This window comes from Equus caballus, chromosome 6, assembly GCF_041296265.1.
Source record: "Equus caballus isolate H_3958 breed thoroughbred chromosome 6, TB-T2T, whole genome shotgun sequence".
Lineage (NCBI taxonomy): Eukaryota > Metazoa > Chordata > Mammalia > Perissodactyla > Equidae > Equus > Equus caballus.
In genome coordinates, this window is record NC_091689.1 from 85,135,791 (window position 1) to 85,155,019 (window position 19,229).

Sequence of the window (19,229 nt, forward strand, 5' to 3'; positions counted from 1 at the left end):
AAAGCGCCAAAATCATAAACATTTATTATGTTTATGTCTTTGTTTACTCATGTTTATTTACTGAGTTTCTCTCATATATACATGTATTTGTGTGTGAATGTTCATGTATATATAAATGTATATATGTATGTACATAGTGGATGGGATGGTGTAAAATGCACTCCATTCAGTAGAAACATGTCATTTATATAATCAAAGATTAGAAAAGTCCAACTAGTTCATAACTTATCTTTTGGCAACCTGAAATTCTTTTTAAAAATTAGCAAATGTTTCTATTTTAATGATTATCTTTCTATACTATCTACTTAACCCTGAAAAATACCATGCCTCAGATGAAGAATGTGAGCCTCAGACTGTGACCTCTGAAGAGAAAAAAACTTCACCTGGATGATCAGCAATTACTAGGATTCATGCAAAGTATTTCTTTTCCCTTGATTTTATCTCATCGTAAACATTCTTTCTGGTTCAGAGAAATAGAATGGTAAGACAACTGAGAATAGAGATGTGTTTATGGATTTTTTGAGAATTTTGAGATTATATCTATATTTAAAGACTATCCTTTGATGCACATACTTGGATTCTTAGAGAGAAACTAGTCTCAGACATGATTTGTGAAAATAACACCCGAGTCACTGAATTTGTTCTTCTCGGCTTTACAAACAACCCTGAGATGCAAGTTTCTCTTTTCGTCTTGTTCCTGCTCGTCTACACAGACACCTTGTTTGGCAACTTCCTTATTGTCTCAGTTACCAGTGTGGATCCTGCCCTTCACACACCCATGTACCTCTTTCTCCGAAACCTATCACTTCTTGAAGTCTGTTTCACCTTGGTCATGGTGCCGAAGATGCTGGTAGATCTAGTGTCCCCAAGGAAAATCATCTCTTTTGTAGCCTGTGGTACCCAGATGTACTTCTTCTTCTTCTTTGGCAGCTCTGAATGTTTCCTTCTCTCTATGATGGCTTATGATCGCTTCGTGGCAATCTGTAACCCTCTCCAATATTCAGTCATAATGAATAGGTCCCTATGCTGGTGGATGGCCATAGTCTCTTGGATGTCTGGCATTCCTGTCTCTATGCTACAGACAGCTTGGATGATGGCCCTTCCTTTCTGTGGACCAAACACCATAGACCACTTTTTTTGTGATGGTCCCCCAGTACTGAAACTAGTCACTAAGGATACAACCACGTATGAAATGCAAGCACTTGCCTCCACACTACTATTTATTATGTTTCCCTTTTCTCTCATTTTGGTCTCCTACACTCGCATTATCACAACTATTTTGAGGATGCCCTCTGCTACTGGTCGCCAGAAGGCATTTTCCACTTGTTCATCACACCTCATTGTGGTATCCCTTTTCTATGGAACAGCCAGCTTGACCTACCTACGGCCCAAATCCAACCAGTCTCCTGAAAGCAAGAAGCTAGTGTCATTGTCCTACACTGTCATCACTCCTATGTTAAACCCCATCATATACAGCCTAAGGAACAACGAAGTGAAGGGGGCAGTCAAGAGGACAATCAGTCGAAAAGTCTTGCAGAAGTTAGATTTATTTTGAGTCCTATTGTGTAGAGTTTTTCTAAACAAAGTAGGGAGTTGAACCCATGAACAAAAGCTTAAGAGGAGTAGAAGATTTGATCTTATTTTGTCAGTGTCACTTAGTATGATGAATGGATCTCAGTGTCTCAGTCAGAGTCCCGGCAAGAAAGTGATGGTGCTCTCAAATTGGAATAATTCAGAGAATCTTTATGAAGAGAGTATTTAAAGATTGGGGGGCAGGGTTAGATAATTGTCACACAGCTCATATGATGGAAATTCTATATCTCTTGACTGGAAAGTGCAAGGAGAAGTATTAACTGGAACCTGGAGAATACTAAACTATGAGAAAAAGCCACCCACCAGGAGTTCTGTTCTGGGAAGAGGAAGGCTGCCATCCCAGCCTTATTCTGCTCTGACTTTCTCACATTTTCTGCTGGTGCCTCTTCTTGATCAAGCCAATTCTGTGGCAGATGACAAGAATGTCTGTTGATGCAGTATATAAAGGCCAGCCTTCTGGGGCACTGATCAGGATGGAAAAATTCATGAGGGGGAAATGAAAATATCCGACGCAAACCGCTATATATTCTGCAGCTAATGTGATGCAAAGATCAATCATTTAATGTGTTTTAAGTGACTTTTTAAAAGATCTATTGAAAGGTGGGGATTTGTAATTGCCAAGAATTCGTGGTGCAAATTCTTTATATGAGTTGCTGGTTTAAATGAGGTTATTTAATAAAATTACCTTAGTATTAATATTTGGTGACATGATTCTAGATTTCTTTGATCATTGGCTAAATAAGATGTTAATTTTTATTAATCAGTTGTTACTTCTTAGAATTTATACAGCAGTTTTCAGGAGGTTGAGAGTAAAAAAATTATGCAAAATGATGATTCCTGTGGAACGAAACATACATGCTTGGCAGTGAGATAATCACTAACTTGAATTCAGACCCCAATACTCAGTAACAATTTATTTATCCTCCGTACACCATCATTTCTGTACAGATTTGTGGCAAAGTCACGAGAGTTTTCACTGTACTATTACAATGTAATATATTCAGAAAGCAGGGGACAGTGGTTATTTACGAACCGCTTAGCCCCTGCACTTATTTTGTGAGTCTTAGGAGAAGGCAGGAACCATTTTCCAAGGAACAGACGTGAAGACCAGATACATAATGCACCAGATTGCTTTATGGCTAGTTTGTAGGCATGTAACCTAAGCTTAACGAGTTGGATTTTGAATCGCGATTTAGTGGTGCAAAGAATGGAGACAGTGGGGATTCACATGAGCCACAATGAGACTGCAGTAGCAGTGGCGGTTCGCAGCGTCCAGTTCTGCTAGTGTGAGCTCAGGCTGTGGCATCCAAGTTTTAGTTGTGGCCTCAGCAGTATGTTTGCACAGCTGATTCTGGAGTATAAATTCGGATTTTCACCGTGGTCCTGACTGCTGCTTATTCTTGCATTTCCCTTCCCAGTAATATGTGGGGTTCTTCTCAACACCTGTTAGAATGGCTATTACCAAAAAGACAAGAGGTAACAAACACTGGTGAGGTTATGGAGACAAGGGCACCCTGTAGCTCTGTTGGTGGGAATGTAAATTGACATAATCACTATGAAAAACAGTGTGGATGTTCCTCAAAAAATTAAAAATAAAACTACCATATAAGACAGCAATTCTGCTTCTGGGTACATGTCACAGGAAATGAAATCACTATGTTGAAGAGGTATCTGCCCCTCATGTTTATTGAAGCATTATTTACAATAGCCAAGACAAGGAAACAACCTCAGTGTTCATCTACAGAAGCCTGGATAGAGAAAATGTGACATCAATAAAGTGAAGTACGATTCAGCCATAATAGAAGGAAATCTTGATATTTGTGACATGGATGGAAGTTGGGTGCATAATGCTAAGTGAAATAAGTCAGACAGATAATGACAAACACTGTGTGATCTCCCGTATATGTGTGATTTAAGAAAAAAAACTCATAGAAAAAGAGATCAGATGTATGATTGCCAGAGGCAGAGGGTAAGGGTGGGGAATTGGATGAAGATAGTCAAAGGATACAAACTTCTGGTTTTAAGATAAATAAGTACTGAGGATGCTATGTACAACATGATAATTATAGTTAACATTGCTGTACGGTATACTCAAAATTGCTGAGAAAGTAAATCCTAAAAGTTCTCATCACAAGGAAAAAAATTATTTTGTAGCTATATAAGGTGATGGATGTTAACTAAAGTTATTGTGGTAATCATTTCACTATATATATGTCAAGACCTTATGGTGTACATCTTAAATTTATTAAGTGCCAACTATACATTATGGAAGGAAATAAATAAAAGTAGTAAAATCTGAAAATAAAATTAAAAAAAAAGATGTTACTTCTGATTCTTTCATTATCTATCTTGGTGACCTTAGTCAAGATATAAACTATTTGAGACTCATTTTGATAATCTATAGAGGAGAAGTTTCTAAAATTATATGATACAAAAATTTGACAGCAATAAGTAATAAGGTATGTATTATAAGTGGCAAAGTAGTTCAGAGATGAGTTAGGAGTTTTCATGGGCTAATCTCAAAAGGAGTTTAAATTTAAGTTTAAAAAGAAGCATGCCTTGTTTTTGACAGGGGAATGCAGATAGTGGAGGCCAAAAAGCAAGGAAGAAAGTTTAGTTAGTTTTCATGTTAATTGACATTTCCTCTTTTTCTTATAACCTTGTTTAATAGATTGGGCTTTTATAAATTTTATGAATTTACAAGCTTTTGTTTCTAATTATAATCAGGGTATTTAAGTTCTCTTAAGTACTTTCCATAAAGTATATATGATTACTGTTGTAGACTGAAGTGTGCCCCTCCCCCAAGATATGTTGAAGTCCTAATCTGGGGTACTTGTGAATGTGACCTTATTTGAAAATCGGGCATTTAGAAATGTAATTAGTTTAAGATGAGGTTGTACTAGGTTAGGGTGGGCCCTAAATCCAATGACTAGGGTCACTATATAAGGAGAGATAGATGTAGAGACTCAGAGATACACAGACCCATGTGAAGATGGAGGCAGAAGCTGTAGCGATGCAGCTACTAGCCAGGAACACCAAGGATTGTTGGCAAGCATTAGGAGCCAGGAGAAAGACAGGGTATATGTCCTTTCTCTCTTGCGCTCCCCTGATTCTCATGAGAACAAGGCAAGGCTAGCCTGCTGGAAGCAGAAAGCTCATTCATCCCAGCTGAGGCTATTCTAGATTAGCTTCCAGCCAATTGATTCCCCAAAATGTGGAAGAACCCAGTCCAGATCAGCAGAAATGCCCAGCTGAACTGTAGACTCACGAGCAGTAACAAACGCTTGTTGTTTTAAGACACTAAGTTTAAGAGAGATTTGCTATGTAGAAATGGCAGTTATAAAAGATGCATAGCTAATTCTAGGTAATGAAACTAAGAATCTCGTCTATCAGATGCGTCCTTGATTCTAAGAGAAGTTGTTCGTACAATGAAGCACAGTACAGAGAAGGTGAAAATGTTAACTATGAATTATACCAGAATCAGTTTCTTGTACTCTCCTTTATTGTTACCCGCTTGATTTATTGAATTCTCCCTGCCGTCATCTGCATGCATCTCCGAATATTAACTCGATCCTCGAGCTTCTAATTTTTTTTCTATCTTTTACTTAGACTATCTTACATTTGGATCTGAATACTACATTGATCACAGCATGAACTATTGGTTCAGTCAGGAAATAATTCTAACAACCCCGTTAGCCCTCAGATACCACTACGCTCAGTATAGTCCCTATGAATTACCCTTTAGAAAATAAAACACTCATCTGCTCACTGAGGTTTATAATAAAAAGTGATAAATAATAGCTATAAATAACATTTGCTATATACTGTATTTAAAAACTGCAGAAAAGAAAAAAACGGTAATGCCCTCATATCGAGTATCTGTGGAAAGTACACAAAGGAAACAATATCTTTCTTTATCCCTGTAACGTTAATCGGACAAGTTAGAGTTGGCAATTAGTAAAAATAGGTCTTCATCCCTTTTCCTTCTGAGTGGCATTTAACTGCCCAGTTACAAAGCTGATAAGTCTTTCCCTAGTGAATTTATCTACTCTGTGAGAGTGGGCTCAGAGGAGAATAGTAGAACTTGACACATACATAGCACTGACTACGTGCCAATCTCCAATTATGGTAAACCATGGGGTAGATGCTAATATGATCCCCCTTTACAGGTGAAGAAACTGCAGCACAGAGATCGTAGAGATGTTATTGTGATGTTCTTTCTCATTTCCTATTGCAGATTAATTTATCAGTCATTTCCTTGACCCATTTTCAACCCATATCCTTAGGACTTTATCTTCTGTCATAAGTGGTTTTCTGTCTTCTTATTAAATAAATTAAGTTCATTCACTGAAAGGAAATATAATGCTAGCTGGTGAAAAATAATCAGCTATTTTTTCCCTCATCCTACTGCAATTATGTGGCATGGAACGTATACTGAAAAATATCTTCTATTTGAGAATGCATGCATCATATTCAGAGGACTGCTAGTTTCAGATTCACTGTTTGAGGTGCTAAAATGTTCAAAGTTAACTATTGGCAAAATAGATTTGAAACATATATCTATGCCATAATATAGAAGAATCTGGATGCCAGCTAATGTATTAGAAATAGTAACGTGGGTAATGGGTTGGTTTTTAAGCAGGGTAGTTACAACTTTAAAATTGGACAAAGGGCATGATGGGTGGTACAAAACACAAGCTTGATTCAGAGAGACCAATTAAGATATTACTGTAGCACAGCTAGTGTGTGATGTTAACCTCCTATTACAGTACTAGGGGAGAGACTGAAAATAAAAGGAAGAATGAAAAAGGAATCACAAAGGAGATACTTGATAATTCGTTGGCTTTATGAAACAAGATAGAAAGAATAACAAGATTATTTCAGACACAGGAAAGTAGTGGACTCAGTCACAGATTACAGATTTCAGTCCAAGGATTTAGAGAACGGATGAGTTGAAAAGACAGCATTTGATAAGGCTTATAATCATGCAATTATGTACATATAATTTTTTTATATAATGCTAACAAGCTTTTCATATACATGATCATGTCTTTTTTCTTTAAACACACATTGATGTGAATCTAAGTAATGCAAAATCTGTGAGTGCAAAATTTTTCTTCCTATTCTGGTCACATATCTATTACTCTGTTCATGGGTTAGAAGACTCAATATTGTTATGTCAGTTCTCACAAAAAATTGTCTGGAGATTCAATGCAATTCTAATCAAAATGCCAACAGTCTTTTTTCAACCTTCTTTTTACAAATTGACAAGACGATTCTAAAATTTTAATGGAAATTCAAAGCACCTTGAATACCCAAACCAATCTTGAAAAAGAGGAGTAACTTAACGCTATCTGTTTTCAAGACTGATAAAGATTAAGTAATCAAGACATTATGGTATTGGTATAAATATAGACATATAGATCAATGAAGCAGATAGAGAGTCCAGAAATAGACCCACACAGATAGGTGAATTCATTTTCCAAAAAGTTCCAAGTAATTAAATAAGGAAAGGATTATTGGATTATTATTTCAATAAAAAGTGTTAGAACAATTTCTAGTCATATACAAAATAATGATAACCTTGATGCTTACCTCACATTTTTTGCAAAAATTAATTTGAAATAGACCATAGATCTAAAGGTAAGGTTTAAAACTATAAAACTTGTGGAAGAAAACAGGATAGTGATATTTGTCTGTCAAAGATTTCTTAAGATACGAAAAAGCATGAAAAAAACTTAAAAACCCAATAAATTGGACTTTATAAAATTGAAAAGTTTTCTTTTTAATTTCCTTGCCAAGAAGACTGGCCCTGAGCTAACATCTGTTGCCAGTCCTCCTCTTTTTGCTTGAGGAATATTGTCAGTGAGCTAACACCTGTGCTAATCTTCCTTGATTTTATGTGGGACGCTGCCACAGCGGGGCTTGAGGAGTGGTGCTAGGTCTGCGCCTGGGCTCCAAGCCTGCAAGCCCCAGGCAGCTGAAGCAGAGTGCCCAACCTTAACCACTATGCCACCAGGCTGGCTTCTAAAAATGAAAAGCTTTATTCCTCAAAACTCACTGTCATAAAAATAAAAACATAAATTAAAGACTGAAGAAAATGGCTATAAAATAGATCAAGGATTTTTTTTCCAATATATACGAAGACCTTTTACAGCCCCAAAATAAGACAATCTACTATAAAATGACAGAAAATTTAAACAGATACCTCACTGAAGAACATATACCCATAATAAGCAAGCACATGAAAAGATTCTTAACATCTTTAACCATTAGGGAAACGTAAATTAAAATAACACTTAGATACCATTACAAACCCGATAGAATGACTAAAATTAAAATGACTGATCATAGCAAGTGTTAGTGTGGATGTGGAGAAATGGAACTCTAGTATCCAGCTGTAGAGAATATAAAATGATATGACCTCTTTGGAAACAATTTGACATTTTCTTAAAAAGTATATACACCTACCGTACAACCCAGCCATTCCACTTTTAGGTATTTGCCCATGAAAAATGAAAGCATTGCGTTCACAAAGATTTGTAGAAAATATTCATAGTAGTTTTATTTGTAATAGCCCAAATTGGAAATGTCCAAGTGTACTTCATCTAAGAAAAGTTTAAAACAATTTATGGTACATCCATAAAATGGAAAAATTGCTCAGAAATGAAAAGGAAATAAATAATTGGTTCACAGAACAACGTGATGAACCTCATAATAATTATGCTGTGTGAAATAAATTAGACAAAATATATGACTCTGTGTGTGTAAACTTCTAGGACATGTACATAATTTATGGTTACAAAAACAAATCGATTTTGTGGGAATGGGGTAGGCTGTGGAGAAAGAATTAAAAAGGGACGTGAGGAATTTTTAGGGTTCAATGGATATATCTATTACCTTGATTGTGGTTAAATTTTCACAGGTATATAACATATCTCAAAAATCATCAAATTGTATATTTTAAACATGTGAAATTTGTTATAAATATATTATACCTCAATAAAACATAGTATCTAATTTAGAAATCCAATTTTGTTTAAATAAATCCTCAACAAATGTTTACTGAGGAAAAAGATCATGCTCTATGTCCTTCTTGCAGGGAATATACGTATATAAAAACAGTTCGATGTATCATAAAGAAACTGGTAGTTACCCAAAACTTCCGCAGGCATACAGAGAAGTTAGTAGATATTTCTTACATAACACGTTACAAAGAATATCGGTGTTGAAGCAAACAGCAAAGCAATTCAATGAAAAAGATCACCGAGAAAGTTTGGCAGCATCCATGTGGCATTCAATGAAAGAAAGGCCCAAGAGAATATAGAGAGACTAGTTATCATTAGAGCAATTCACTTATCATTTCACAATATGAGATAAGTGCTAAATAAATCACATGAGGAGATAATATATCAAAGGAAGGAAGGATGGTACTTACGCGTATATGAATCAAGGGAGGTTTAGAATGAAACGGACCTATTTTCCTGAGAAAATATCGGAATAATTAACATGAATATACGTGGTGTCAGACAAGCAAATAATGGCTATCTAGAAGAAGCTCAAATTGCATCTAATATTTTTTCATATTTCTATTTTGTATATAGAAGTTTTTTATTGATTACAATGATTTTGAGGCATGAATATATTAGCATTTATATATATGATTTATCTTTATATATATCATATATATCTTTATATATCTAAATAATGAATGTTTATATATTATATAGTTTATTTATTTTATATATTTATTTATACAGTGTTTATCTTATAGACCCGATGAGTTTTTTAATATATTGGTTGAATATATTTCTCAGAAAATAAATTGAATTTATATGGAAGATTTATACATGTGAATTGGAGATTACAAGAATCATTTATATAATTCTTTAATTAAAATCCATCTATATAATTTTTAAAAATAGGCTTGAGTTAGAAAAACAATTATGAAGATGACATTTTATTTAACTATATAATCCTGACATTCCACTTCATTCTTTTTGCATTTACTTTGCTTCTAAAAACTATTAACCATTTTGTTTGTGATATTTGCATATTTATCCACATGATTAAATCAGAAATATTAATCAGAAAATTTTTCAGGAAAAGATTACAAACTTCCTTGAATGTGATTCCTGAATGGGAAATGTGATTGATAGTGAAATCTATTTCCTAACTGATCACTTAGGAAGGCCTTTAAATTAGTATATTTGAAATACTTGATATAAATCAAATTTTTTTGGAGTTTGCTCAAACTGTTTTGGGCTTGTCAACCTTATCTTTTCCTGTTTTTATTTATCTTTGGATTGCTTTGAAGAACAGGAATAGTTCATTCAAAGACTTTTGTTCCTTTATAAAAGATTAAAAAGGCAAGCTGATATACTGGAATAGTTCAAGTCTACAGAAAATTGATGTAAAATAAAAATCAACTAAAAAAATAAGATTCAATTAATATGTATCTACAAGATTCCAAATATGTGCTAGTCACTTTCATAAGTTCCAGAGTTCCAGCATTAAATAAAGTCCCTCATTTAGTGGAGCTTACAATTTAGTGAGGATGACAGACAATAAACACACAAGCAAATAAAGAAATGATAGAATTTAGGAGTGATGTGAACAATGAAAAAATCTGCTATGTATAAAATATCAAGCAAGTGAAGGTGTTAGACAGTGATCGAGTAGTGGCTGTTTTGGATAGCACGAGCAGGGAAACTTCCACTGGAGCACGCCCAATTCTGAGATCTGAATGACAAGAGGGAGCTAGTCACGTGACGTCTGGAGAAAGAACATCACGGAAAGATGAAACAGCAGGTGTAGAGGCTTTGAGCTGGCAATGGGCTTGGGTGACTAAGGAATAGCTAGATATCCACTCACATAGAGCAAAACAAATAAGAAGAAAATCGATGGATGCTAAGAGCAATGGAACAGTAAGGGAGGCCTGGCAGGGCATTGCAAGCTGCTTCCAGGCTCTAAAACAGGGCTGTCTTTGTTTTCTTCTTACCTGCTGATTTGACACATCTTTGTTGGAACAGAAAGCTAGATATTCCAGAGCATTTGAAGCAGACAATTTTCATGGCCCAGGGACCATTTCCCAATGGATCCTAAACCTTTATATGCTCCAATTCGGCCACAAAAGGAGCTGATTTGGAACTAAGGCAGAACTGATTCACCTGCTTGAGGTAGGAGAGGGTTGGTGACGGCACCGTTTAACTAGAGACATATAGTCTCCTTATTGTTTTGTTTGTGTACCTTTCATGTTTGCTTGTTGACATAACCGAACGGACAATTTTTTAAATAAAATTTGGAATGCTTTAAGCACAAACAGGTAAAAAACTCAAAACATAACATTTTAGTACATATATTTTTTTCAGGAAGAAAATATTAGTCCATACACAATTAAGCTTAAAGTGGTAAAATAAATAAATGACAAATTTTCTGTTTTTCCACTATGCCTATTCCTCTTCCAACAGATTCAATTTTCTTAACTTTCTTCTTAACTGTAATCTATAACAGTGCTCCATAAGCTAAGAGATATTTCTTAAAGCTTTGGGGTCCACCACAGAGGGAGACAGGAGCTAAACAGGAGAGTTACATATAATTCATCATGATGATGGTTTTTCTTTGAGAGAGGAAATTCGTAACTAAAGTTATCCAGAAAAGATTGGGGAGGTTCTTCCATACCCTTTGAACTACACATAAGTCTTATTTTTCCCTTTATCAGTGACCTAGCAGCAAATCTTTTTAAGACAATGTATTTTTTGCTGAACAGATTTTCTTGGGATCAGGTATTTATTATATCACCAAATACAAACATATATGATTTTATACATATATGTATAAAATAAACATAGCACTAATATTTATTATAAAGGATTATCATATTTTAGTATGATGCAAATATGTTTGATATAAATTTTTCTTCTCATACAAAAATTATCATTTTGCTCATCGTTTATTTGATATGTGATGAGACTACTTACTAATATAAATTTTGTTAAACACATTTATTCATTCATTAAATTGTTTCTATTGAGAATCAATTAGAAATTTTTTTGTAAAAAAATTAAACAATAAAAATTTCAAAATATTAACATTATTTAGTGATTGCAATTCCTTGATTAATTACTTTCTAAGTTGGAATTTTAAGTTAATTAATATTAAGGGTCTCAAAATAGAAGATTACATTGATATCATCAAATTATCTGAATTCTCATACTTGTTTATCTGTACTTATTACAAAGTAGTCAAAATAACATTCAGACATAGATAGCCAAAATTTCAATTGACACAAATTTACATTATTGGTACATTAATGCAGCTATTAATTAACACAACATAGCTGAACAGCATATTGTAACCTTTAAACATACAATTTTCTACAAGAATGCAAATTGGCTGAAGTTATAATATTAGTAACTCTGAAATTTTCCAGATATCGTTTTACTAGTGTCTTTTTTTAAAATTTTTTTGAGGAAGATTAGCACTGAGCTAACATCTGCTGCCAATCCTCCTCTTTTTTGCTGAGGAAGAGTGGGCCTGAGCTAACATCCGTGCCCATCTTCCTCTACTTTATATGTGGGATGCCTAAAATAGCATGGCTTGCCAAGCAGTGCCATGTCTGCACCCAGGATCCAAACTGGTGAACCCAGGCCACCGAAGCAGAACGGGTGCTCTTAACTGCTGCGCCATAGGGCCAGCCTCAACAGTAAGTCTTCTAAACTTGGTAAAAGTCCCTTTTTCCTGTATTAAACATTTCTGGAATTTTTACATTGATAAGGATATAACATGTGTGACTATTGCTAAGTTAATATGTATTATAATTTGAAAATACACCAATGTATATAGTGAAACAATTGCTGAAAATAAAAGAATTTTATGATTTTTTGCTTAGGAAAATACATTCACTTAAAAATATTTCTTCATGTCTGATTATGGAAAATATTAAAAGAAAATTCTGAAGATCTATATGCATAAACTTAATTGGAGCTTCTATTTGCATAAAAATTCTGTAGCATTCAATAAAATAGGGCTATGAGTCTAAAGATGTCAAAAATATATTTTACATTAAAATTTGTACGAAATCTGTACAATTTTCTGGTCTCTGTATAAAAAAATATAAAGGAATAGGAGTCTATTCCTGTGGTCAGAGTGTACATGCTTGATATAACTAGAAAAAAACTTTGCTTTATGACTCAGTGTTATGGTAAATTTTTGTAAAGAAGAGGAGAAACAATTATCGTTGACTGGGATTGTTAGATAAAATTGTATGGAAAACTGAGCTTTAATGGACTTTTTGACAAACCGTATTGTGCTGATAGTCAGATTCTGCGTGCAGCAAGAAAGCACAATCAGTGAGATTATCTTGATTTACTATTTTACCAAGGACTAATCTATATATTTATATTAAATGATGATGGCATTTTTTGAACCTTTCACATGAACAAAGAACTGTAAGCAATATGTATTCCAAACACTTTATTAAGAATTAAGAGAAAAATCTATCCAGGCTTTGAGCTTCACTAGGTGCACAGAATTATTCTTTAAAATGAGAAAGTTGAAATAAACAAAAAATGCAAAACAGTGAGAAGAAAACAAGCAAGCTCAGTGTTGTTCCTGTAGTTCATACCTTACATTATATTCACTTTGTTGACTGATAAACTGAGAGTTAAAAGGCTAATTTAAAAAAACTCAAATAAAACCTACTGTCTAAATTTGCTTGAGATTTATCTATGCACTTGTGACAGCATACAATAACAAAGAGAGGAAAATCAGGATGAAAAGAATAAGAACAAAAATATAAACAAGTTTTGAAAAATAAATATTGATACTATTTAGAAGAAGTGACTGAAAATGTCCCTAAGGAGCAGGACCTTTGTTATTTCTGAAATGAATTAAGAACATGCGTTAATTTTTCATTAAAATATGTGTCATTTTAAAAATAAAGGGTAGAGGAAGATTCAGAGTTTTGAATTTTACTTTTAATTGTTTTTGACCTTGATTTTATGTTTCAATAAAAATCTGGAGCCTTTTGTTTTATTTCAACATTTATCATTATTACTATTTTCTACCGTAATTAGCCTGAAGTTAAAAATGGGAAACCAAACCTCAGTGAAAGAGTTCATCCTTCTTGGTTTGACAAATGACGCCGAGCTTCAAGCTGTGCTTTTCCTGTTTCTGCTGCTAACTTACATCTTAAGTGTCATGGGGAACTTGACCATCATCATTCTGACCCTGATGGATTATCGCCTCCAGACTCCTATGTATTTCTTCCTCCGGAATTTTTCCATTCTGGAAATATCTTTTACCTCTGTCTTTGTTCCCAAAATGCTGGTCAACATAGGGACTGGAGACAAGACTATTTCCTTTGCTGGTTGTTTCACTCAGTATTTTTTTGCCATCCTTCTGGGAGCAACCGAATTTTACCTTTTAGCAGCCATGTCCTATGATCGCTATGTTGCCATTTGCAAACCCCTACATTACACAACTATAATGAGCAAGAAACTCTGCATTCAACTTGTCCTGTGTTCCTGGTTTTCCGGTTTTTTAGTTGTCATTGTGCCGCATACAATGACTCTGCAGCTGCCTTTCTGCGCATCCAACATCATCAACCATTATTGCTGTGACTACATTATCTTACTGCACTTAGCTTGTTCAGACACACATTTCATAGAAGTGATTGAGTTTGCCGCTGCTGCAGCTACCCTCATCTTCACGTTGGTGCTCGTGATCCTTTCCTACGTATACATTATCAGGACAATTCTGAGAATCCCCTCTGTTCAACAAAGAAAAAAAGCATTTTCTACATGTTTCTCTCACATGATCGTGGTCTCACTTTCTTACGGAAGCTGTATCTTTATGTATATAAATCCCTCTGTTAAGGATGCAGCGACTTTTAATAAGGAAGTGGCTGTTTTAAACACTTCAGTTGCCCCTCTGTTGAACCCTTTCATCTACACCCTAAGGAACAAGCAAGTGAAAATAGCCTTCAAAGATATGGTCAGGAAGATAATGATTTTTTTCAAAAAAGTGAAACTATCTGAGATTAATTATTACAATAAATAATAAATGTTTGGAAGTCTGTAGATGTACGTTATTGTATTAAAAAATATTTTCTTTATTACATCGTTAATATTCCTATTTGAACATGGTGACGGTAAAACTATTTATTTAAGTAAGCTGATTTTATCACCACTTTTTTGTTTGTAAAAATTTAGAGGCTAGTGTGTGTGTGTATGTATGTGTGTCTTCTAACAGTTTCATAATATTTTTCTTCATTTATATCTTACTTTTAAAGAAAAGGTTTGAGGGAAAGTCAGAATTGGAAATATGAATTCTAATTGTTTTTTACAATTGAAATTTTCTTATCCATTGCCATACGGTCTCCAATCTCTATACTTGTAACTGTATAATTCAATAGATATCCTGAAGAAATTTACTTTAGCTAGTTAATAATAGGTTAAGCAGTATATTAGTGAGTTGATGCAAAGTCAGTTATTTTCAAATTATAATATCCATATTTAAACTTTGTCTTTCCACAATGATCACTTAATAAGAACCTGGGCATACTCAGTGTTTGAGGTAAGAAAGTTCTTAAGAAGAGAAAATCAATATGTGTTTGTTCTATTATTGGTGGGAAAATGCTTCATGAATGAATCTATGAAAGAGGTAAAGGGATGATTCAAATTTAAGCTAATTAGAAATATGTCCTTATAATACATTTCACATAATTTAGTGTTGTGCCTAATGATTGTTCTGGTTCTCATTTACAAGAATATGAAGTAAAACCATGTTAACATTATCATGGTGTTAATAATATTGTAGCCTTAAATTATATTCTTTCTAAACTTCATACTAAACTTTGTGTTCATAATTTGATGTCCTTAAGCAGGCCCTCCACCACAAGTAAAAGCTGACATTTTCTAAACATTTCTTGTCCATATTAATTTTTCAAAATGAATGGAACAGATTTCTAGCATACTTAACTTCAAAGTTTAAAGAGGCTATAGATATTTCCTCTCCAATCCCTTCAAGATACAGATGAAGAAAACTGAGTCCTAAAGACATTAACAAGCTTCTATTAAAGCATATAGTTAATTAGTGCCAAATTTGCACTCTTGAATTCTTTATTCATCCGTCTAATGATGGAAAATCTAAGTAGCAGAGATCCCGAAAGAGTACCCCAGGAAACTATGAAGGAGAAAGACGATTGAAAATGTAGAACTTGTCAGTTTCTATACACCTAGTTATGATTATATCAAAAAACACCTCAATGCCTAACACATAATTGTATGTCTTTTGACTAGGTTTACCACGTGGCAGTTTAGTTCTCTGTTCAGCTATTTTCCCCTCATTAGATTGTGAGCTTAATTATAAAAATTATTTAGTCCTAGGGATTTCCATAGGGAAAAGAGTACATCAAAATTCAATAAATATAACTGTGATGAATTAATTCTCACAAAGTCATATACAACAAAAAATGAATTAGTTTTACTTTTGGTTTATTTTCATTACAGTTTTCTTGTGAAAAGGAAGAATTTTCGAGAATGACTTATTTAAGTGAGAAACCATGAAATAAATGGGTTACTCATTCAGCCTCTGGACATGTCATCCTTAGGACTCTGTGCGCTGCAGAGAATCCAATTCTCTCACTGAGCACTCACAAAGGTTTCTTCAGTAAATCTGTTATTTTGTTCTGTCTGCTTATTAGATCAGATTTTGTTCTCTCTACCAATTACGTACATATCAATGTAATACATATTACTGACTCAAGATCAACAATGCATCCCAAAGAACACCCTCAGAGAGCCAGCAGGAAACTTGGCACATAGTTTCCCTAAAAACAAATGACATGGCAATCGTTATCTTTACCAAAAATAAAGATGAGGCTCGAAGAAAGTCATTCCACTCCAAAATCGACAGACAGGCACAATATAATCCAAATGTATTCTTAGCTGCAAGTCCAAGGAATTCAAATACATAAACTCACTAAGATTAAATATTTCTAAGATCAATGGTGCATTCTTTGAGTTAACGCTTTCCCAATTGTCCTAATATCCAGATCTTTCTGTTATATCACTGCTAAAATAGAATTAAATAATTTTTTTCTCCAGTATGTTTCTCAGAGCTTCTTTGACATCTTTGGTTCTCAGAGAGTAAATCAAAAGATTCAACATGGGAGTAACTAACGTGTAACATAAGGAGGACACTTTATTCAGCTCATAAAATCTGTCAGGAGCGAGATACATAAAAAAGACAGCACCACACAGCACACTCACAACTCCTACGTGAGAGCTGCAAGTGGAGAAGGCTTTCTTACTTCCCTCAGTGGAGCAAGTTTTTAGAACTGTGGACACAATATACATATAGGACACAATAATGACAATTATGGTAGGCAAAACAATAATGCTGCATAAGAAAAAAGAAACCATCTTATGAATGTAGAGATCAGAACAAGAAACTCTCTGAAGTGGATGGTCATTACAGTAAAAGTGGTCCATGGCCCAAAAAGCATGGAAGAATAAAGTAAATGTCTTGTTGGTATGAATAATGGAGCTGATACAGTCAGTAAAATAGGAACCAGCCACCAACTGAGAGCAGAGACGTGTTGACATCTGGACAGAGTAGAGGAGTGGGTTGCAGATGGCAATGAAGCGGTCATAAGCCATGGCTGCCAGGAGAAATCCCTCAGTTACAATGAAGAGAGCAAAGAGGAAGAGCTGGGTCACACAGCCTGCAAAGGAGATGGACTTGCTCTCAGACCAGAAGTTGATCATAGCCTTGGGTGCAATAACAGATGAGTAGAAGAGATCAATGAAGGAGAGGTTGCCTAGGAAGAAATACATTGGTGTGTTCAGCCAGGAATCAGTCTTTATAATGGCCATCATCCCAACATTCCCTAGAAGGCCCATGGCATAGACGAGCAGAAATACCAAGAAGAGGAGGATGTGGAGCTCTGGGCGGACCCTGAAACCTACAAGAATAAAGTTAGTCACTTCTGAGTCATTGCTTGTTCCCTGTCACCCATGGCAGAAACCCACTAAAAGGCACAAGGCAAATAAATGAAATCTTGGCTTTGATTCCAGTGACAGAAATAGTCAAGTGTAGAAATAAATTGTTTACAGCTTAATTATATACTGCATATAAAACAATTTTAATGTCATGAAGAATCGAGAATTTGGGTTAGATGACACTGGGATGCTTGGACTGCTATTCTATTCAGCAGTGGGGTTATCTGCTTATTGTCTCTAAGTCATATTTTTGCAGGGAGTTCTGCAGGAATGCAGCATATTTTATTGTCTAATTTTACTCATGTTCTGAATTTCTGTTTTCAGTATATTTATTGACAAATAATTATCTTTATCTAAAAACAGGAGTAGTATTGCATATAACCCCAAATAGAAGTGTTACATCCAATCACTATGATTGTATTTATAGCCATTATGATACTCAAGTCACTGTTTGAATCCCATGATAAGTATATTTAAAAATGTTTTTACCAAGATTTGCCATAATCTATTTAGTTTCCATTTTTACTATAGCAATATTTGAAAATAGAATAAAAATAAGTAAATTATTGGTATGTTAAAATTAATAACATCGGAAAATCACTAAGAGGCCAGCTTGGTGACATAGAGGTTAAGTTTGCATGCTCCACTTTGGCAGCCCAGGGTTTGTGGTTTCGGACCACAGGCAAGGACCTACACACGGCTCTTCCAGGTACAGATTTTAGCTCAGTGACAATCTTCCTCGAGCAAAAAGAGGATGATTGGCAACAGATCTTGACTCATGGCCAATCTTCCTCCCCAAAAGAAAAAAAAGGGACTAAGCCTAGATAAAATAAAATTCTCTAAAGCTATTTTCAAACATACACTCATTTACTTAGATCAAGAACATTCCTACAAATAAATGTATTTTTATTGCCTCGTTACAAATATTTCATTTCCATTAGTAGTTCTTTAATTTAAAAATGCCATAATCATTTAGCCCTTTTTTGGAAGCAGAGAGAGAAGCTGGTGAACATTCCAGTCCTTATGCTGCAGTGAATGACTTTCTATGAAAGCTGTATCAATTCAAGGGACCTCACTCAGGTCAGTCAGGACAAGGGATATATGCAAAGGAAAACTGCTTTCCTGAATTCTCATATACTTTATATGTCTCAAAATAAGGATACTGGGATAACCATGGATATTTAAGGAGCATAGCAACCCGTGTCATCCAGAGCCCATGATCGTTTGCTACAGTATCAACAGTGGTTGTTTGTGATGGCCTTAGTAATTTTTACTCCTGGGAAATCTTTTTTCAGGATATTTCGGCAATGACGTTTTGCTCACCTCCTGTGATGGATTCCACTGGGACGGGAGTAATCATAAAGTCAATTATGGAGACATAAGTGCAGTCTCCAGGGCCATTGTCCATGAGGACTGTGGGAACCTCTGTTACAAATACTCTAATAATAGTGCAAATACAAGGAACTGTTTCTTCTCCAGTTGTGTGTATCTTGGGGAGTTTCTTTGGACTTTTTTTTTTTTTTTTTACCAACAAAGAAAAACTTTGTGGTAATTATCACAGCAGACATATTGATAGGCACAGAGAAATAGATTGAAAAGTTTGTACACTATGAGAAAAGCTTAGATAAA

At 34.6% G+C, this 19,229-nt stretch overlaps 2 protein-coding genes and 1 pseudogene across 2 annotated transcripts; 2 read left to right on the forward strand and 1 right to left on the reverse strand.

Moving 5' to 3' along the window:
- Nucleotides 1-604: 604 nt before the first annotated feature.
- Nucleotides 605-1,555, forward strand: OR10A7 (olfactory receptor family 10 subfamily A member 7). Its single transcript, NM_001390914.1, has one exon. The coding sequence runs from the start codon at nucleotides 605-607 to the stop codon at nucleotides 1,553-1,555; it is 951 nt and encodes a 316-aa protein (NP_001377843.1).
- Nucleotides 1,556-13,683: 12,128 nt separating this feature from the next.
- OR6C329 (olfactory receptor family 6 subfamily C member 329) lies at nucleotides 13,684-14,655 on the forward strand. Its single transcript, XM_014728378.2, has one exon. It carries the CDS (start codon nucleotides 13,684-13,686, stop codon nucleotides 14,653-14,655), a length of 972 nt encoding a protein of 323 aa, XP_014583864.2.
- On the reverse strand, nucleotides 16,683-17,609 carry OR9K2SP (olfactory receptor family 9 subfamily K member 2S, pseudogene; annotated as a pseudogene).